The sequence below is a fragment of the Gopherus flavomarginatus genome, chromosome 3 (genome assembly GCF_025201925.1).
Source record: "Gopherus flavomarginatus isolate rGopFla2 chromosome 3, rGopFla2.mat.asm, whole genome shotgun sequence".
Taxonomy (NCBI): domain Eukaryota; kingdom Metazoa; phylum Chordata; order Testudines; family Testudinidae; genus Gopherus; species Gopherus flavomarginatus.
The window spans coordinates 91624615-91647532 of record NC_066619.1 but is presented as its reverse complement, the minus strand read 5'-3'; the positions used below and the strand labels follow the sequence as shown (position 1 = coordinate 91647532).

General features: G+C 41.0%; 1 protein-coding gene across 3 annotated transcripts in view; it reads left to right on the top strand.

The window, feature by feature from the left end:
• NTRK2 (neurotrophic receptor tyrosine kinase 2) overlaps positions 1-22918 on the top strand; it is a 288034-nt gene that overhangs the window by 243641 nt on the left and 21475 nt on the right. Inside the window, exon 16 of one of the 3 annotated variants that reach the window (XM_050945744.1) lies at positions 747-4338. The exons of the other annotated variants lie outside the window; for them this stretch is intronic. Within the exon in view, the coding sequence (XP_050801701.1) occupies positions 747-779 (33 nt within the window). The 3' untranslated portion in view covers positions 780-4338. Of the gene's footprint in view, positions 1-746; positions 4339-22918 lie in introns of those variants that run through there. 3 annotated transcript variants of the gene reach the window in all.

The window sequence follows — 22918 nt, the reverse complement described above, 5'->3', positions numbered from 1 at the left end:
TGAGTCTTTCCACCAGAGTCAGGAACTAGAATTAGCTCATCACTACTGCAGAACACTGATGCACCTTGTGGGAAATTGGCATTGCCTTCCAAATGAAGTGGACACTGCAAAGAAAGGCCACTCAGAGGGATCAGGAGGAAAGGGAGGTTTCTTTTGAGAGGTGGTCACTGAGCAGCTCTCAACAGAATCTCCATTAGCCTCCAACAGGGGGGCTTTTTTATGCAAATAGCCTCTCTCCCTGAAATAGGGAAAACGGTTGCTAGGCAGTTTTCCTAAACAAACATTTTTCCCGGTCCAAGGACAATGGGGACATTTCTGCTAACAGAAGTGAGGAAGTGTGGAAAAGGAACAGTGATGATTAAACTGAAATATAATACATAAAGGGGATGGCTGGAGGTGGTGAAGGGACCGTGTCAGCTAGTAACAGAGAAAGAGCGTGCAATTCTGACTCTGTAGATTAATACATGAGTATAAAAAAGCTATTGACAGAGGAAGCAGAGGGTTTGTTATATATAACAAGGCTTATGCCTCTTTACTGTATCAATTTTTGGCTCACTGGAAGAGCAGGAGCCTTGTAACACCCCCTGCTTCTTATCTGGTGGGACTATATCTGGCAAAATAAGTCACGAGTACCCAAATTGCATGTAAATAGGGCCTACTACCTCAGTTTCCCCTATGCATTTCTCGGGTGTCTGGGGGGGCTGATTGTCTCGGGTGTCTAAGCCAGTGTGATGTTGTCTGCACAGAGAATGGCCGACACCCTGTCTCCTGGCAACTGATGGCCTGGTCCCTTCCTCTGCAAAGGTGCCAGCTGAAGGTGTTGGAGAACAAAGAGATCAGGTGACCTCCTGGCCCGGGAAAGAGACAAAGGCGAGAGGAGGGGCTGGAGAGTTTTCAGTTTGGAGCTGGCTGGAAAAATGGAGGGGAGCCCAAATGGGGCTCTGGCCTCCCTGGCCCCCCAAGATGGACCAGACTGAAGGGATCATGTGGTCTGTACCTGCAAGACCTGTCTTGGACTGTGTTCCCGTCGTCTAAATAAACCACCTGTTTTTCTGGCTGGCTGAGAGCCATGGTGAATCGCAGGACGCTGGGGGTGAAGGGCCTTGTCTCCCCCAAACTCTGTGACAAACCTATATGAAATTTGATTTACAGCCAGGCTATGCGTCTGTGTTCCAGTTCAACTAACATTGAGCCCAATTCTGAACCACTGAAGTCAATTGCAGTTTTGCCATTGACTTCAGGGGGGTGCAGGCCAACTGAAATGTTAACACAGAGGTACCAGCCCTGAGAGATCATGCAAGTGAAGCATCTCAAAAGATTTCCTTACTAAATAATGCAACTTTGTGCTGCTCTCTGATGAGACATAAATATTATCTTTTCAGTTTTCAAACTATTCCCCCAGGTATGTTTGTGTGGGTCAAAAGTTTAACATGCTAAGTAGATTAACTTTCACTTTATGTTTATGGAGACATAACTCTGCTAGGGCTCCCTTTGCTGAGGGCTCTAGTTAGCTTTTAAATTGTATTTTAACTCTTGATGTCACCCAGAAGGATTCCTTTTTAACCTACTGTGGCATTTTTAACCTGTTTGTGAAAGTAGTAAGGAAAAACAGATTTGAAAATGGTTTTGCTCCTGGAACCGTTTTCAAACCTATGTTCTTATATGTATTACTGGGCCAGGAACCACATGAAACTGAATTGCATCTGAGCTAGAGAGATGGGGATTCATATGAAGTCAGAAATGTTTTGAGACTAATCTCCTTTCAGAGAATTATGGCTGCACCATCATTTCAAAATTGTGTCATGAGCACACTAAGGCCCGTGTCAATTCTACAGTGGGAAACTGAACAATAGCTGACAAGAGTTTTCAGCAGTATGTATTCTGTTAGTGCTAAAATTGTATAACTGATAGTGTGGATAGGATCAAACCATCTTCAGCCCCATTATAGAAAACATTCTTCTTGACAGCTGTGTGCTGCCAGTTTTTTCAACAAGGGATTCCTACATTATTGTCACCCACTCAAAAGTCATGAGAAAGGCACCTCCAAAATCATTGGATTGGCTTAAAAATCATGAATATATTTTGGAATCCCTCCCCACCCCCTTCTCTTTCTTGAGCCATAACTAGAAATGCCTTTTTTTAAAATGCAAGTTAAGATTCTCCCTGAGGGTACATCTACGCTGCAAAGAAAGACCCATGACAGTGAGTGTCAGAGCCCCAGGATTGTGGGGCTAACGCTATGATGCTAAAAATAGTGTAGCTGTTCCCACTCAGGCTGGAGCTCAGGGAGCTCTGAACCCCGGTGAACAGAGTGAATCTTAGAGGCCAGGCTCCAGCCCTAGAGGGAAGTCTGCATTGCTGTTTTTAACACTGTAGTGTGAACCCCGTGAGCCCAAGACAGTTGAACCAGGCTCTGAGATTCACTGCTGCTGGGTTGTTGTTGTTGTTGTTTTCTGTAGTGTAGCAGTAGTTGCCAACCCTCAAGGATTGTCCTGGAGTCTCGAGGAATGTAAGATTGATCTTTAATTAAAGATTATGTCAGATAATGAAATCTCCAGGAATATGTGCACCCAAAATTGGCATCCTTAGTGTAGGCCTACCCATAGTCACACAACTCTAGGAACAGGGGCTTTAGGAAAAACATTGTGAGATTCATGATTATATAGTGAGTGTTGGTAACCTGCTCAAATGGACATTTTGTGAATCTCTTTAACAACACCATTCATACTCACGAAACAAACAACATATTATTTTTAGATAGTAAAGGGACTTTTGAAGATAAATGGACCTTGGAGCTGAAACAGTTTAAAATGCAAAATATTTACTATGATCTCACTTTACATATTGAAAATGAATATGATGTGTAGCCTTACAGCTCCTGGTAAAGGGCAAAAAGAGTCATGTATATTCTCATAGGGTAATCCTGGCCAATGTTGAAGTCAATGGCAAAACTCCCACTGACTTCAGTGGACCAGGATTTCAACCATAGACCCTGTGAATCACAAAATTTTGTTTTTGATGGTATTAGTTCTGTCTACAACTGTGAGTTTAATAGATACATTTAAGGGAGAAAAAAATCTGCTTCAGCCTGTGGTAAAATCTCCATGCTCCAGGACCCACACACTTGCAGAGGGAGGGGGAAGAGACACTGGGGAGCATATTCATGTATTTTCCCATTTTAAACGCAAACACTTTCCCACAACCAACTAGGAAGGGAGACAGTCTCTCAACAGCCCCATGAGGCAAAAAAAAAAAAAACAGCTTTGCTGGAAACAGTTAAATTTTCTTTCTGAAAATCTCCACTAGAATCAATCAGGTTGAAGTTTGCAATTGTTTCACAGACAGTTTACAAACAGGAAATGAAGCAACATGCATCAAATAAATGATTGGTTACATATTATTTGCCCATATCTCTGTACTATCGACCTTTCTTAGGATTCTGCTTAACTATGCAAAGTAAAATGCAATATTGTCTTAACAATACATCTCTTTCTGCAAAATGGTTCAGTAGATGCCTTTCGTGATTTTCTTGGTGCCTATATTATTTTGTAAAGGGCAGGTGATGTGCTGAGTTATCTTCGAGAGTTTGTTCTGTTTAAAGTTCTTTTGCAGTAGTTCATATGATGAGATTTAGTCGAGTGTAACCAGTTGATGATCTCTCTTTAGAAGATTTTTTTTGCTAGTGAGTTAGATGAGAGGCAGGGTCCTGAATTTCTGGCATTATATCATATGCATGAACTGTTTGTTTTTTGGATTTTTCAAGCAACATTTTAAATCATCTTTAGCACAAGTAGACATAAAGAAAAAGATAGATCAGAACAGATATAAATATTTCATTTCACAGTATGGCAGAATAGCTTGTCTTATCTGCTACCTTTTAAAGTACCAGTAAAAAAGAGAGATTTCTGGGAGCCTTTTTATTTTGAGTGTTTAGGCCAGGTCAATCTCCCATATCCATTTTGACTTCCTCATATATTCTAGAGCCAAACTCTTGTGCCACAGAGGACCTTTATTGGAGAAGAGAATCTAGTGCTGAGAAAGTCTTTGGGAGAATCATATTTATGTTTTGGGAAAGCCAGTGCACAGAGAACAAAATGGAAGGCCAGCATGAGGCCTAAACACAATTTATGTCTACAAAATAAGGCTTGAATGGATTTTAAATGTTGCCTGGGCTTTATGTTTTCCCTCTGCAGAAGGGTAAATTTCACCCAGAATGAATGGCGGGAGACCAATGTAACAACTCCTACTATTTGTGTACACTCACACGTGCATACAGACAAAACTGTGTTCTATTAATCATGTTTGTAAAAATTGAGTTTTAAAAAACAAATGTTTGTGTGGTAGTTTTGAGCTGGAATAAATGGTCAATTTGGATCTGAGCGGCTTTGCATATTCCTCCATCCCTTGCATTATTAAACCTACTGCTTTCTGTCTTTGTTGTCTTTATGATGTACAAGGACAAAGAACGAGAAAGGGGAAAGTGACGGTTGTATAACAGATACAACTATATTAAGTGCACTAAAAAACTTTAATGCAAATTTAAGATTGCACCGTTAAAACCACAGAAAGATAGGAAACACACAGCAGTGTTTACTCAGTTATAATGCAGATCCTGAGATATAATCTAGGATATGCACAGTAATATATTAATGTACACATTTAATCAGAAAAAAACAAATAAATATGCTATATGCAACACATCTGAGTTAACATTTTTTTTGGAATTTTAATTAATACCTTTTTCTGAATTTTTTTGATTTTAACTAGTCAATCTGAATCTTGCATTATTTTACATTTAATTTCATAGGAGTTTTTTAAATAAAAGCAGTACAAATAAAAAGAAAGGGGAAAAAATCTGGATAATTTTGGCTTACAGAATATATTAACTCCTTATTCAGCATCTATTCAGCTTCTGTTGATTAATAGCTTCATGTTATATTTTCAGTTCATTTCGCATCCAGATATTTGGGTACAAATGCAAAACTTGTCCTACTTATCAAATCTTCTGAGTATTTTTTTTCTGCTGCATCAGATTATTTTGCACAGTCCGACTGGTACCTGAAAGAGCATTTTTAAAAGGCTGACTGCATTGTTTTAAAACTCTAAAAAGATTTGATTCAGGTGTGGGTCATATTTGGGAGCAGTTTCAAAAGTGCGTAAAGTGTCTTATCTGAATCAGTTTCCTCCATCTTTAGTTCTGAAATGGATACTTGAATGAGACATTTTAAAATTTGGGGAAAACATTCCCTACTTATCAGTCTGTCCACCACTCTGAACAGTTCTGTTCGACAAAATCTTATGAAGAAAAATAATTTCTTAGCTTTCACTAGAGCAGCTGGTGCCCTGGTCTTCAAATCCTTGTTTGACTCTCAACTCAGACTTCTGCTCCAGACGCTAGACCTTGCTGCTTACGTCTTGTACCTGATACTCTGGGAGAGTTGGGATCTAGTTTTGGATCCCAACAGTGTAGCTGGAACCTATCTATAATATTGTTATGTTTCTTCCTAACTAGGGTCAGACACAGCAAATATTGTTTGGTCCTTATCTTTTTCCACTCTCCCTGATATATCATAAATATTGTAAATTCAATGTAAAATGTCCAAAGATGAAAACACGTAGGAGAGCTCTTCTTATACTCTGTCTGTATCTCACTTCTGGTTTCTTCACCTTATCATTTCTTTCAAAAAAGGGGAAGATTAAATTTGATTTTTTTGTCCATTCCCTCCGTGAAAGATGTGCCTGGCTTCCACCCGAGACGGGGTCGGCATAATTCCCGCTAGCTCAGCTAGGGAGAGTTCTCTTTCCACTCATCTCACAGAGATGCTGCCACAATAAACTGAGACTGCTTTTAATCTTATTCAAAAGGTTGAGTTCACCTCTTCTTACCACACTCAGAAAAGCTATCCTGTCTGAAGTCACGAGGCAGGCATTTATCTTGAAGTTTGCCTCATAATTTCATCATCTTTCCTAGTTCTCAGACTTGGAGCAGTTTGAATTCCAACTCAGGTCAGGTGCCTGATTTCCTGCATTTCTCTGAGTATATGTTTTAGGACCAGTCTTCATTGCAAACTTCACAGGGGAACTTCAGGGAACTTGAGAACCAAGCTTCATAACCTCAAGGTGGTGGTGGTATGTTTGTACCAGGACTGAAATCCCAGTGAGGAGCTCTCTGCAGCTTTAATTTTAATTACATAGAGATACTCCCTTGCCTTTTGCGGAGCAACTACCCAGAGTTAAAAGGAATCTGGAGACTGCTGGGCATAGGCAGGTTAAATTATAGTTATTACCAGACAGCTATTTAAAGATCAAAGATGACTAGTCTCTGAATAGCAAATCTCCCACCCCCCATGAAAAACAAACAAAATAAAATGTTTGCTGTTATTCCAAAGTTTCACTAGCATTCAGCTAATAATTTGCAAGATCCAATGCTTCACTCCACTGCTCTTTCTTCTGCTTAAAAAATCCTTCTTTGCTACTTCCAGAGTATGCCAAACCCATGAAATTAAAAGGCAGAATTGACTTACTCGTTCTATTGCTCTGCTTCACAACTTTTACTTCCAGTGACCGGTTTGGTTAATATGCTAGGCTTCAATTTGAAATAAACCTTACCTGCCCATTTAACATGTGTGAAACATGTATATGTGCATGTATGTGTTTGTGTGTGTGAATGGATTCACATGCATGTGTAATTAGTATTATGAGTGAGTTGGTTGACACTCCTAAAGCAGCAAATACTACCTGGAGCAGCGCAGCTCCTGCCTGAGCACCTGGTGAGGATGCAGCAGGGAGAAACAGACACTGACCATGTTCTCCTCCTCAAATCCTCCTCCCCAGTCTCAACACATGGTCATGTAGCCCATCATTCCTTCTGGGGACACCACATGGGGCAGGAGCTCCATTTATCTCCTGAATGGGAGGTGAAATGTCCAAGCTGGACTCCTCCCTCAACCACCACCAAGACCCATTTTTTGGCCCCAGAGGCCTCCCCCACCGAATAACAGCCTCCTCTTGCTAGAAGCTAATGTATCTAGTTCAGTAGCTCAAGTAGTAGAGGCTTCCAGAATCAAACCCTGAAGAGGGTGTGTGATCAGACAGGTTACATTTGCACAAAATAAGGTGTACAGTGAGTAAGGCACGGGGCCACATATTGAATGATGAAACTAACAAGAAACATTAAAGATATTCTCAATTCCTGTGCACTGTTCATCCTGTACACTAAATGAAGTTGGCATCCTTTTGAAAATACAGTATGTGATCATGTAATTAGAGACTGTACCATAATGCACATGCACAGTGGGGCTGAGTTAGGGTTGAACAGGCAACCTAAATTCTGGCATTTCCTAACTTTTCAGTGCTTGATTTTGCAATTGAAATTATGCTCTTTTAGTGTGTTTACTAGGTACATAATTATATGATAGTATATTACATTATGTATTATATTCATAATGTAAGATATATAATGTATTATATATAATTCAAATTACTTATGCATGCACATCGTGTACAGATGTACTATATCTGCATATTATACATATAATATATGTACCATTTATGTGGACATAATATAGTCCACGTGATCATGAAATAAATTACACTAGCATGTGATAAATATATATAGAATATGTCTGTTCATTTATCCATTGCCTACCACTATACCACCTGCCCACTAATCCATCTCCCTGAGCAGCTTCTAGCTGCCCCCATTTTGTTTTAATTCTTTGTGCCAGAGCAATATTTTCTCCTCCTTCCCCTAAATGTGGAATTTTCTACCAAATGTCCCCACTATGAGGCACATGATGGATAAGATTCTGTTCTGGGCCAGCTGGTGCTGAGCACTTCTGAAAACCAGGCCACTTATTCACGTGTTTGATGGATTTAGATACCTTCTCCTAGTACATATCCAGGTGACCTCTAGTTGATTGTTTGAAGGTCATCGCTATGTGTAGCCAAGTGTTACTTTCAGTATACATGCATTAACAGTGTCTGTCGTACAAGATGTTTATTCAATAGTCCAGAAAGGCCTTTCTATTTTAAGTGAGCCTTCTCACATTTCCACTCAGGCACGCGCTTAAAGTCAGATTATGAGGGCCCTGCATAAATGCACTAGAGGTAGGAAAGTGACATCTGTAATTTAGCAGCAGGTGTTGGAGAGCACATGTAAGGCCCCCTAATTAGTAGTGTCATTAATATTAGCATAACCAGATGGGCTATGTATGGATTGGTTGGACACATTCCCCCTGGAGGTCAGCAAAGTTGTACTGGCATCACACTTAAAGATTTAGCGGTAGCCACTTCCTATGCATACTCTCTCCCTACCCAAAAGTGCCAGGATACATTACACTTTTCATAGGCACAGTCCCACTGCCTCTGATGAAGCACAATTTTGTCCAGAGCTCTCCTCATTGTAACATTGTATCACACAAATCAAGTGCAGTAACTCCTCACTTAAAGTCGTCCCAGTTAACGTTGTTTTGTTGTTACGTTGCTGATCAATTAGGGAACATGCTCGTTTAAAGCTGTGCAATGCTCTTTTCTAGCGTCTTTGACAGCCGCCTGCTTTGTCCACTGCTTATAGGAAGAACAGCCCGTTGCAGCTAGCTGGTGGGGGCTTGGAACCAGGGTGGACTGGCAACCCCCCTACTCCCCACTCCCCTAAGTTCCCTATGGTGCAGCTGCCCAGCAGGCTAGCAATTGCCGGCATTGAGCTGTCCCTCCCCCACTGCCATGTGCTACTCCTGCCCTCTGCCTTGAAGCTGCTCCCAGAGACTCCTGCTTGCTGTACGAGGGGAGGAGGGAAGTGGGAGGCTAATGTCAGGGTGTCCACCTCCCCCCTGCTCCTGCGCCCTACTTACCCCATTTCCATAGAGCAGGGGGGACACACGACAGGGCTCAGGACAGAGGGAGCTTCCAGGCAGAAGCTGCATCTCAGCAAGCTGATCTAATTAATAAGCCAGTGTACTTAAGACTGGGATCAGCTATTTAAAGGTGAAATGTGCATCTCTCGCTCTCATGTCTCTGTCTCTGTCTGCTATGTTCTCTCCCCTCCCTCCATGCCTGCTGCTTTGTACATTAATAACCATTAACCCTAGAGGTCTCAGCCAAATGCTAGTTCATCATTTAGCAGTAAGGCATTCCCTGGGAAATATCCCAGCCTCTGACTCCTCCACCTCAGCCAGGCTTCACAATCATCATCGCTGTGTATCAGTATTAAATTGTTTGTTTTAAACTTGTACTGTGTGTGTGTGTGTGTGTGTGTGTGTGTGTGTGTGTGTGTGTGTGTGTGTGTACACACAGGATAGATAGATAGATATAAATATAGATAGTCTTGTCTGGTGAAAAAAATTTCCCTGGAACCTAACCCCACCCCCACCCCCATTTACATTAAATCTTATGGGGAAGTTGGTTTCGCGTAACATCATTTCGCTTAAAGTTGCATTTTTTAAGAACATAACTGCAATGTTAAGTGAGGAGTTCCTGTATTCATAGTACCCTCCATTCTCTTTATAATTGGAAATGACTTCAAAACACATTTATTTGTAACCTACTATTCTCGACTCTGAAATATGGGGTTATTAAGAGAGTGTTGCTGAGGTTGGGTTTTGTGTTTTCCAGTTTCAAGGGCATGTGAGACTCACTCATCTGAGGAATCAATACGATTTCTTAGATAAGGAAAAGCTGCAGGATTGGTTTCATAGTGTCTTGAAAAAAAAATAGCCATGTGATGGTCCATGATTTGAAATATATGACATGGCAAATATTTGAACACCACCCTGTATACCAAGTTACAGATCAAAATCAGCATAGTTACATTTTATGGATGAAAATGTGGTTATAATAATTAGACTATGAAAATATTTCCCCTTCTTTGTTCATATATCGTAAAGCTTAAAATGCCAGTTAAATCACTGCTTAGTATATGGAAAATGCTACAGTTATCAGCAGAGAAGAGGGAACCAAAAAATAAAGTCACTTTATTTCTGCCCACTAAAACTTTGTCATTCAAACATGGATAATGCTATTGAATAGGAAATTGTTTTGTGGCCTAAACTTTGGGGACAGCATGTGCTCCTGCATGCCATCAAACTTAATTTGTTATTTGATGACATGATTCTCATTTGATTTGTTCTGTTTTCTGCTGTGCAAAATTCTGCAGATTTTGTAAAACAGTTACCTGGAACTAGGTTAAAAGTTATATTTCTCTAAGTGACTCTAAATCCCTCCCTTTGTATTTCCTGTAATCTTTACAGTATTAGCATTAGCTGTGGCAAACCTGGGGTATTGCAGGCTTCTGAGGGGCCAATCTTGTTATTTTTCAATCCAGTGGGAATTTTGCCAGTGTCCTCAATGGATGCAAAATCAGGTCCAAAGGGGCATACGGAAGAGTACCCAGAAAGCAAAAATCCTAGTAAAAGGCTTATTTTGTTGGTGCCAGGTAAATAGGGGAATCACAGTGGGAATGGGGTTGCACTCTCTATATCTGTCATAACAAAGAACCTCCTTCCTGCTAATTATAATATTGTTGTATCCAGCCTGGTGCTGCAGAGTAAAAACCCTCTCTTCTCCGTGCTCTTTGCTTCTTCAGAATGCCAAGCAGGGCCTGTTGTTGTGTATCCTTTGGTACTTCAGCTTCAAATCTAAACACCACTTAACTCCATGAGGTATTCTGACTTGGGTCTTAAATGAGTTCCCAGCATTAAGCTGGTTTGTTTGAGTTGTCAGTAATGCCAGACACAGAAAAAAGAGCTAAAACATTTGTTAAGCCCTTTGTGTGAGAGGGGCTGCCTGGGACATAATCAGCTCTGGTTTGTCTTTAGAAAAGTGCTGAACTGATCTCAATTCTTAAGAACATTCCCCTAGAAGAACATTTTTTCTTGTTCTGTTTTGTGAGCAAAACAGGTTTACCAACATTATGTTCCGTGAAGACTCAATGCAATAATGAGTCATGTTCTGTGGAACTGTGACGTAAAAGGTTACATCCAAAGAGATGGCACATTGCTTTCATGACAGCTAACAAATAAAGAGGGAGCAGGGGAAAGTTTCCTGTGAAAGCAGAGCCTTTGGAAATTATTCAGGAAGAGGTGAAAGCACTCTTCTCTCCTCCCCCAAATATGTTTAGGAATCCCAAGGAGACAGAAATGAGCACACTGTAGGGTTCCCATTGCCACAGACGCTGACTGTTGAAGAAAGTCCTTTGAACATGAGTAGTAAAAAAATAAAAATAAAAGTGCTTTAACCCGCTTCTCCCTGCAAGATGATGGCTCGGATTGTGTCTCAGAACAATAGAAATCCTGTTTGTTTATGGGAGTCTAGCCACCACCAGTCTTTTAAGCATGATAGTGTTAGGCCTAAATAAAGATATAGCAAACAAAACCAGGTATGCCAGCCTGACCAAAGTCAGGCTAACAAAGGTTTGTGGGTAATTCCTAAGTAAAAAACACTAAAAAGCAGCAGCATGTCTCACAAGCGCTGGAAAAAAGTAAAATAAAAAAAAAGCTGCATTCCTGGCATAGTACCAAATGTGCTGTGTTAGGGTAGCTCCTTCAAAAAACTAATAAAAGCCCTAGTTTCCCAGCCTCCTTGTTTTCACTCCCTGGTTTTGTTCTTTATTTGTTTTTAACTCCCCTACATTTCTAACTTTAGGCATGCATGTATACTAAAGGTATCTAGTTTCTAGTTGTTAAAAAAAGGGAGTGGGTTGCTCCAGTAAATAATTTATAACGCAACAAAACTGTCTATGTAGGCTTATACTAAAATGTAAAAAGTAGGCTGGTTCTCTCTAAAAACAAGCTGCTCTCTATTAATGCGTGCACTTGTCAATAAAATGCTTTTAATCAAACCTTGCTGGTGTTGCCTGTCTCTCTCGCGGTCAGACAATGAACTTTGCCATCGGGGTTAAAGTCCCTGACATCTTTGGCGACTCCGCCGGGACCCATCTGACTCTCCGGCAAAAAATCAAACTCTAAGGCAACGCAGCGCGCATCCTCCGGTTTAAAAAAGCCTTGCCTGGTAATCTGATATCTGCGTTGGCAATAAGGCGTGTTCTGTAAACCAGCTAAAGCTCGTAAAAATCCAGCAACGTCCACCTACCCGTTAAGTAGGGTCCAGGTTGTCGGGGTTAAAGTCCCAGTCCAGGTCTGGGTTAAAGTCCCAGTCCAGGTTTGCGCAAAATCCAAGTTGTCTGGGTTAAAGTCCCAGCCTGGGTTTAAGTCCCAGTCCAGGTGTTTAAGTCCCTAAAAAGGTAAGTAAGCGCTCAACGCAAAAAGGTGGGGGTTAAAGTCCCTTTACCTCAACCCCAAAAAAAGGAGTTAAAGTCCCTTCAAAAAAAGGGGTTAAAGTCCCTAACAATAGTAGTGGTCTGCAGTATATTTTCAAAAACTAGCAGTCACCTTCTGAAATGTAGCATCTGTAAAAATATTAGGTTACACGCTCCAAATTATAAACAGGAGGACAAGAGCTTAACTCAGCTATTTAAAGACAACAATATATGTGACACTGAAAGAATCTGATAGTTTTCCATTTATTGTACTCTGGATATATATGAATGTTTCTGTATGCTATATTCATGGTGTGTGTGATGTCCTAGAAATAAATACATATCAGCCCCCCCTCTACACACACACACACACACACACACACACCACCAGTACTACCGCCATAGCCACTATTTCCCACTCTGCCCCCTTTCTTTATGCCCTTCCTCTAGCCATCTTCTTTTAAGATTCACCAGTGGAATTTGCTCAAAATGTTGATATGGCAGGTTTTGCGCATTTGGAGATTCAGTTTCCATGGTAGCAAACCTCATCAGCTAGCGGCAGGCATTTCAGGAGGGGATGGGGGAGAGAGAGAGAGAAGTCATTAAAGTGTGTCAATTAGTATGCAGTGCCATCTCTGCCTTTGTAGTATACTCTTACAAAAGCAGGCAGTGTTTTGTGATGTCCCAGCAGCACAGAGATGGAATGAATGAGAAGATGGATTCTTTAGTTTTTAACTAGACCCAGGCAAAGTTGAATGGCAGTTAGCCATAATGGCAACATTAGCATGCACAATAACAAAGGGTAGAAGTTGGACAGGAGCACCGGACATGCTCCTTATATCCTACGTATTTACTGTGTTCCCGGCGCCCCACCCCCCATCTGAAAATATACCGCAAAAATAGTTCAATCTGTTAGAAAAAAGAAGACATTTCTTTGGTTCTCCAGCGGGCAGGAACAGGGCAAAAATATGAAGAAAACCCCATGATATTGTTATATTTGACAATATCATAGACAATGCAGCAAAATTTACTTGGATAACTGGTAAAGGAATAAACTCAGATTAAGAAATCACATTTTCTTGGCAACCAACAAAGTAATAGAGAGTAGCAGACCATGGCTTTCAGATGAGATGCAAAACTGAGATCATGGCCACTTGTAATCATTAAAGATCCCGTGGCCCTTTTTCATGAGAGCAGAAGTGTAAGATCCAATGTCTTGACCAGATTCCAGTTTGGTAAATTACATTATTCTAACCTGAATTCCCCTCCCAGTTTCCACTGGACCCTTATTAGCCTGTGTGGTTGGCAGGTTGTCTTTGCGCTGTTATGCAGCTGCAGCATTTTGCCCTAAAGTAGTTACATTTCAGTCATGGATGAAGTGATACCTATGTGTAGTTTACATAGAAGTATAAATGTTGTAAGCCCTTTGTTGTATTTCTGGAAGAAAGGTGCTGTATAAGTATAAATAATTTTATAGATTAATTACAAGAATTAATTCTGTTGTAATAAATATCTACTAAAATATTGAATCTATAAAAATAATGCCTTCTACCCATGTTAGATGGCTCAGTTGGTACCACTCAAGATTTGTGTTCTTGGGTTATTTTATAGATTGATCAAGTTCCAATAACTCCCTCCTCCCCATTATTTTCATTGTTAGAGTAATCTGCCCCATAGACATTTGAGGTGGAAAAATCTTGTTAATTAATAATTATTGTTTATTTGTATTTGTTATGTCATATAATCCATCCCATTGTTAATGTGGGATTATTCCCCACAGTATTCTTTCAGTCCTTTATTAAATATCCAGTTGTTTTAAGACATAGATTATTGATCCCACTGAATGGAGGGATTTTTTCCCCTGGAGTCTCTATAAGGCAAATCCTTCCTTAAGCACAAAGCTTGAGTAGCTTGTCTTCGTGCTGATGGGTTCAGGAGGGAAAGAAATCTTCCCCACCAAGCTGCAGAGATGATTAATAATTAACTCCTATGGTCATGTGCTCCTCCTTCTCAGAGGCAATAGCTGGTGGAGTTGTGTAGTGGCTAATCCACTAACCCCATTCCAGCTCCTCCCCCAGCCACACTGCCAAACTACCTGTGTTGCAACACTCTGGGAGTCCCCCCAGAGCTGTTCTCCTTGGTATACAGGGATGTGCACCCCATGTGAGAGCTCTCCAAATTATGACCCAGCATCCCTGTGCAGCCGAATCGCACCGCTTACACTGAGACTTCTACAACTGTAGAAGTGGCCAGGGGTCCGATTTTCCTGCTGTCGCTTTAAAAATGTGGTTTGTGTAGAGGCGGTCAAAAATTGTCTATTGAAAAATGTGGTTTCATCTAACTTGTTTTGACCTTTTTTTTTTTTTGGAACCACATTTTTTTTTTCAGGTCAATGTTTCAAATCAGAACCACATTTTTGATCTCAGCATGGCCATTCCAAACAAAAATATTTTTTCAAAATGTTGATTCAAAACAAAAAATACCATTTTAATGTCCAGTTATTTCATTTTGATTGAAAATGTTGAAATTTTCCAGTCTAGCATTTCGATTCCAAACTTTTCAAAATGTTTCATTTTGTGAAAAATATTAATATTTGATTTTATATTTTGTTCCAGTTCAGAATGGAAATTAATTTCAAAATGTCAAAATTCATCATGACAGGAAAATTCTGTGTTATGGACAGCTCTTGTTTGTTGAATAGATTAGTCCAACTGTATTAATAACCCAGGAGGTAGTTTGTTTAAATCTGTTTTGGAATGAGGAGGATAGTTACTTCACAGTCCTAGGGTAGTTAGCTCCCATTAGTACCCTGGATGCATCTTATGAAGTTTTTTGTCCTGTCATTACAATCTAGTTTGAGACCTCTCTAGGTACAAATAGTGTGCATGTTAAATAGAGCATCATTATGAAGCTTCTGTAATGCATTCACATATTAAATACTCACCACCCTTCCACCCTGCCTTTGTAAAGTGTATTATTAGCAATTTTTCCTTATACTTCTACTTGAAACAAATAGATCTAGATGCAGTAGCAGGCTTAATTTTCTGCAGACTGCTTTCTGTACCGGAATGTCCTTCAAACAATATTGAAATTAGAATCCTGTGTCACCATTTCTTAGTAATGCTGTGGAAAGGTTCTGGTCCTGTCATCTGAATCCTAGCTCCCACTTGCAGTTTGTAGTTCTGTCAGGTATTTAAAATGGTTCCCCTCTATGTGCACTCATAACTGTTGTTATCATTCTTTATTTATTTATTATTACTGTAGCACATTCATTGTTATGTAGCTGCATCCCAGGAACAATAAGTATTATTGAGTGTGTGAGATTCATCACTGTGCAGAAGACTAGCACAAGGTCTATGGCACTGTTAAATCTCCCTATGGCTTAATTTAAGAGGGACTTAAGTAGTGTGGCCTTGTGCTGGCTCTCTGCACAAAGGTGGATCTCCACTTTGGTGCATAGCCTGGGTCAACTTTCATAGAATTTAAGATTAAGACAGAAATAATATAATTTGTATTAGATGTTAATTCTGTGATCTGTAAATTTTAAATAATAATGTTTCAACACAGAGGACATAGATAATGATAAGGGGCTGTAAATGCTGTGTTAGTAAATGTGGGGCCCATGCTTTGTGGAGTGGACTAAAAGCTGCTTAAAAGCAATGGCTCTTCTACACAGGGTAGGACACAAACACAGCAACTATTCCACACAGGCGAACTGCAGATACACCCAGGCTATGTCCGTTACTTCCTCCCACGTCCAGCAGCAGCAACTGTACTTTGCAGATCCCCTGGGATTTACATTTGTAGTGGACACTGAAATTCACTCCCCACAGTTCTGGGTGAGTTTCACACAGGCTAACTTTCTCAGGAATCTCACTGGAGATAGTTGAAATGTACAAATCCCTGCAGGGCCTTCTGACAGGGACTCACAAGATTCAAATCCTCTGAAGAGTCAAGGAAAATTGGCCCTACAATACATTGTCTCCTGCAGTTAAGTGCCCTTGGGGGACCTGCAGGACTGTGGAAAGCATGCCATTTTTCACTTGTGTTCTATAGAAGCTCTTGTAAAGAAGAGACTCGATTCCACTTTGTCTCCTTTCCAGAATAAATAAATAATCCTTGGCTCTGTTCCTGAACAAGGACGCTGCACTGTATTTTTGTATGTCTGTCAGTGGGAGCATGTGAGGTGGGGTAAATATTTGTGCTCAGCCTGAGGACTTGTCTACACAGGAAATTACTGCACGGCAAGCCAGGGTATGAATCTACAGTGCACTAGCTGACCATGCTGTAGTATCCCAGCGCACTGGAAGTCCCAAGTGCAGCTTGGCTTACTATTGTCACAGAGTATGGAGGAGTCAGGGCCCTGCACCCCCCACTTCTCGTGACTCTCAGCCAGCCAGTAAAACAGAAGGTTTATTAGACAACAGGAACGCAGTCCCAAGCAGGGCTTGTAGGTACAACCAGGACACCTCAGCCAGGTTCCTCTTGGGGGCAAGGATCTTAGACCGCAGACTTGAGGTTCCCTGCCTCTTCCCAGCCAGCCCAAAACTGAAACCAAAAATCTCTCCAGCAGGCTCTCTCCCTTTGTCCAGCTTCCCGGGCAAAGGTGTCGACTCGCCCCACCCCCCTTCCTGGCTCACGTTACAGGCTCAGGTACTGTCCCTCACCGAAAGTCATCCCCTGCTCTCCCCTTCCCCATGCAGACAGCCCCAGTAAAACTAAACGACATTCCCAGGTCAATCCACCCTCATCCGCAAGAGGACAGAATGCAATAGAGGAGAGGGCTTCACTGGAGCCAGTGCTCAGCAATGTGTAGCTCAGTGGATCTCAGCCTGTGTGCCTTGGCACCCCCTGTGTGGTAGATAGAAGGATGGATGGATGGCCACCCCACTGTGTGTGCTCATATGCCAGGGCATAGCACAGAGATGCTCTTTCTTTTTTCTGCCCCTTTGCTTTCTTGCCTCTCCTTTTCTCTCCATTCTTTTTCCTGTCTCATCTTGTTTTTTTCTCTTTTATTAATTTCTGTTTTTATTTATTTTAACCCTTTTTCTTGTTTGTTGCTCCCTGCTGATTCCCCAAGGCCACATTGTAGAATCATAACTTACTCTGGTGTATATTTTCTCACACAAGTAATCAGTTCTGCAGAGTTCAATGAGATTCCTCCTGTAAGTAAATGCTCACAAGTAGGAGTAAGAAATATCCACAATCTTGTCTCCATTTACCACTAAAGGCAACCATTGTGGCTCTGTGGAACCAGGACACAGACTCCTGAGTCCACGAGTGGCTTCTATAGCTAGTTGTATTAAAGGCCACCACAGGAGGACTGTGGGTTTCAAAGCTGCCTTTCACAATACCCAGATCAGCACAATTGCAGTGAGAAAAGAGAATATACACACAGCTTGCCTCATTCTCACCTCTGCTTTCTTATTACCTTTCAATGAAAAATGCAGCTGCAGGGCAACTGAAACATCCTGTGAATTTGTATCAGATTCACTGAATTGTTTCAGTTAAAAAAAAAATCTATAAGCAGAACTCCAAAAAAACAAAAGGTTTCATTTATACATTTTTGAAACAAAACATTTTGATTTTTAATTTGAAAAGATTTGTTTAGAAATTTCCTTCCAATTTTATTTTAAAAAAAGTTTTAAATACTCAAAATCACAAGGAAACATGTTGTTCCGCCTGAAATGATTTTTTAAAAACTTTTTAATTCACTGAAAATTGTGAAAATGTTTATTTTGGGATTGACACAAAATGATTTCCCGCCCAATTTTTTGGAATTGCCACCAAACTGAAAATTAATTCTTTGCACAGCTCTAATTATTACTAATTATTCATAAGTATTTTGCATTCCAGAGATGTCCACAGCCATTCACACACACTGGAAGACAAATTCCTTTCCTTCTGTTCTGTCCTGATTTCCCCTGTTCCTCTTCTCTGCTCCACACCTCTCCTAGGCTAATCTGGCACCCTCAAGGAGTCTGATTTCCCCCATCTCCCAAGATGGAAAACACTGGCTTCCCTTTTCCTTCTTCCATTCCATTGCCTTGCTTGGAGAGGCTATGTCTGGTGCCATGTTAAGAAACCCCTTAGAAAGAACATTACACTATGAATTGTTAGATTAATTCAAACTGGACAGCAGCTTTGGGTATATTATGTCATATGCTGTAATGTTGATTGTCTTTTCAAACTCTGGCCCATAGGCAATGACGAGCATTGAAACTTTTTGTTTTAGAAAATTACATACAAGCAGTAGAATCTCAGGTGGTTAATTCTCACTTCACTAATTCTCAAACCCAATAACTCTCTCACAAAAACTGGCAGCCTCATTTCACTTTCCAGCAAAGATTTAATAGCAAAGAGCAACAGTGAGGTTTCATATCATTAAGAGTTAATTACTTTTACAAAATATACTACAGTACATTTACTACTAGGCTATGAAATATTATCATAAATAATTAAAACTAAGTTACACTTGTCAAAATAAATGAGGTGCATTTTGTAATGGAGTATTCATGATCTTTTAAAAAAATCCTGTATCATTATTATTATTATTTATTTTATTATTGCTTTCTAGTTCACAAAATGTGGTAATCCGTAATAGGCTCCTACTCCTTTGTACAAATTGATGATGTCTTACTGTATAGTTTTCAATGGAATTTAAAAAGCAGATGTGTTAAAAAGTAGGTCAAATATCAGACCCACCAATCTTGTTTAAATGGACGTCGTTCATAAACAGTGATCACATTAACTAATCAGGCTCCTTTGACCATCTCAACTCACCTGTCATGAACTGGTATTGGGAATTATGTGAAAGGTGAAACAGATGAAAGATAAAGTAGAATCAAGAGTCAGCTAAAACTGATTTCAGAGGATGATAGAAAGCTGGGATATCCATGCCTGGCATGTTTGGGAACAAAAAAGGACCTTGTTTAGTACAGTGATTCTCTGACCTTTAGATCACTACACAAGAGAAAGGTCATTTCATGGATCACCTCTTCTCCACCTTTAACTTCCCTCAGCTTGGTTCCTAAAATGTTTCATTTTGTGGTATACCAAGACTGTCTATAGAGACTGCTGGTGGTTCAATACCACAGTACCAGAGGTTTCATATAAACTGAATGAACCAAATAACTGAGAAAGGAGTTTAGGGTACAGATAGGCTGCAGACCTTGCAAGCATAATTTTAGGCTACGAAAGGAAAATGACTTTTATCTGCTGTGCTGTAGATAAAATATCCATCCTCTGTAACTCAAGCTTTGTCTCCCTTAGATCTAGATTGTGACCCTAGCTACATTCCTGAACAGAGAAGCAAGAGGGTGTAAGGAGCTCCCTTACTTTCCTGCAAGGGTTATCCATATTGCAGGCAGCAGAATGTGGGGAGAGTAGCCATCACAGGGGCTCCTGTTCCCTCCTGTGCAGGGGAATGGGGGAGTGGAGGTGGGGAACAGGCTGAGACGTGGTTCTCCACCTCACCCCAGTGCCCAGCACAACTGAGCAGGAATGGAGAGGGCAGTAAGCTGTGCCAGGAAAAGGGCAAGTTCAGTTTTTTTCCCCTGTGGAACAAGGGGAAAGAAGAGACCAAATTGTGATTCTCCCAGTCACAATTCAGTCCCTGCTCTGCACCAGAGGCAGTGCAGCTACACTGCTTTTATGGTATTTTCTGTAGGATGTGATGAGATGCCTTTATTTTGAGATTTTTCTATCTGTTTTGATAATTTGCCAATACATCTGCTTTTATCTAAGACAGCTGAAACTAGAGTCTCTTAGATGGATGAGTGATTGACAGGCATCTCAGAAAGAGGCTGATCTCTGACACTGAAGGAGACAAAATGAATGGGGTTTTCAGCCTTAGTACAAGGTCAAAGATGGGGGAGTATCCATCCCCAAGCATGCCATCAGTGGGCTGGCATAGCATGGACGAGAAGGAAAAATCACCAGTTTTGTACAAAGTCCAGTTTCAGTGGTTTGTTGTTTTAGTTTGTTTCCTGTTTGAATTATTATTATTTTTAAAGGGAAATAAAGTCCAGAACTCCAGAATATACCATTGTGAAAATCCAACACACAGTAGAAATAATACTTACCTGGCAAGAAAACAAAGATGACTCATTCTGACCTGAACTGTAGAACATTAATAAAAACATAGAGTGCATTAGATAATACTGTACATGGACTGTAAAAATATCTAAAAAGCAATATAAAGTGGCATGACTTTAAGACAGAGGTGGGAAAACTAAGGCCCAATGGCCATATCCGGCCCTCCAGATGTTTTAATCTGGCCCTCGAGCTCCCGCTGGGGAGTGAGGTCAGGGGCTTGCCCTGCTCTGTGTGGCTCCTGGAAGCAGCAACATGTCCCCCCCTCTGACTCCTAGGCATAGGGGCAGCCAGGGGGCTCTGCATGCTGCCCCTGCCCCAAGCACAGCCTCTGCAGCTCCCATTGGCCAGGAACTGTGGCCAATAGGAACTGCACGGGTGGCGCCTGAGGACAGGGCAGCACGCAGAGCCACCTGGCCGCACGTCCATGCAGGAGCCAGAGGGGGACATGCTGCTGCTTCTGGGCACTGCTTGAGGTAAGCACTGCCCAGAGCCTGCACCCCTGACCCCCTCCTGCAGCCCACCCCAGCCTTGATCCCCCTCCCGCCCTCTGAACCCCTCAGTCCCAGCCTGGAGCACCCTCCTGCACCCCCAACCCCTCATCCACAGTCCCACCCCAGAGCCCGCACCCCGAGCCAGAGCCCCTCTCCCCACACCCCAACCCCCAATTTCATGAGCATTCATGGCCTGCCATACAATTTCCATACCTAGATGTGGCCCTCAGGCCAAGAAAATTGTCCACCCCTGCTTTAAGAGGAAATGCAGACTGTATGGAAAAATATTTCAAAAGTTTTCATCTCAGGCAACTGAAGAATATTCTGAAGGACACAAGTAATGTAAACTTCATTAGAATTATCACAACCATTATAGTGAAAGCAAGTTAAAATGCAGTTTGTAAGCACTCTCCCCACATTTTACAGTTGCTCAGATAATGATTTATTATTTGTTATTATGTTGCACCTAGGAGCCCTAGTCATGAACCACCCCATTGTGCTAGGCGTTGGACAAACACAGGACAAAAAGGTTGTCTCTGCCGAAAAAACATGCAATCTAATTTCCTTTTGGTGTGAAATTCTCCAAGAAATTATCTCCATCCAGCATTTACAAGTTACTTCATAATTCCTGCAGCGCTCAAGTGCTCTAGATCTTGAGATGATCTTAAAAATAAAATGAAAAAAATTAATCTTAACAGCCTGGCTCATTCATAACTTTCAAACTATTACTGAACAGTGTTTTTTCAAACTTGGCTTGTTTTGTAGATATCAATGATATTTAAAAATCAAGCAAGTCCGAAGACTGCAAATGCTGTAATTTACTATATGTACATTTGTGTAAGAAATCCCCATTTGTATTATACTAAAAATTGTACTTAATGACCCACATTTTTTACACACACACACACACACACACACAAAAAGGACTAACTGATGATCCTAATTACTCTAGTGTAAAATTGAAGTAATGTGATTTGGCTCAGACTCTGAGTCCATATTTCAAGACAAAAACAGAAGAGGGAAGAACTAAATATTGAGCTTTCTGCCTTAAAATATCCTACTTTAATGTGATTTATCATCCTAATCATTGCATTAATACTAAATTTTGGAATGAATTATATAATTACAAAGTTTCACAAGCAGTGAATATTTTCCTTAATAGAATTCCTATTCCTCTAGGGTGGATCATGATCAGCTTTTATACAGTGTGGGAAGGGAATAAGAAACCTCTCCCACTTTTCATAGCTAGTATTAAGGTTAATTAGATATGCAGACCCTGCATTTGAAGGAGGGCAAAGATGTCACTGAGATGCTCCCCAAAGAACATCTCACTCCAAGGGGACAGAAAGAGGTAGAGATGGCAGAGCTACTGCTTTGTCTCCCTACACATTGCCCCTTAGAGCTGGCTAGCCACATGGAAGGAAACGGGGAACATGCTGCACCTCTTAGTATGATGTGGCATTTTTTTGTTATTCTCCAAGGACTGGAATGCTCGACAAGACGTGCCGAGTCTCTGAATTCTATGGAACATGAAAAAGTAAAGAACAGGGTCAGCTGAGGTCAGAGAGGGCCCTTAGCTTGGCTCTAATGCAGCACCACTGTCAGGAATCTGAGAGGACTGCTGGAGGCCAGAGAATGAAATGGGAGTCCAGAACCTCTGCACAGATGGCAGGTCCCATAGGTCTGCCAGTTTTGGGGGAGATTGTACAGTCTTAAACTCCATAAGCCAAACACCCATCCCAATGATATGCTATGGGGAAATCTCCATGAGGAAATTCTAGGGGGTGATTTCTTCCTAAAGTAATCCTTCCTGCCAATTTTCATGTCAGAGGAAAAGATCTGGCCCAACTCCGGAGGCAAAAGAAAAGCTGTTTTGGCATTACAGTCCTCTATATAATTTTCAGCTCAATGTTAAACAAAATCAGTCTTGGTAATTCCAGTGCCATTGAAAACACAAGACAATGCAACATTGGCCAAACGGAAAACAAGAGAGTTGATGGGAGAAGCCTGTGTTACTAAAAACAAGTGGAAAAATAAACATGGAGCCAAACTCTGCGCTGTTCCATTTCCAGTGTTG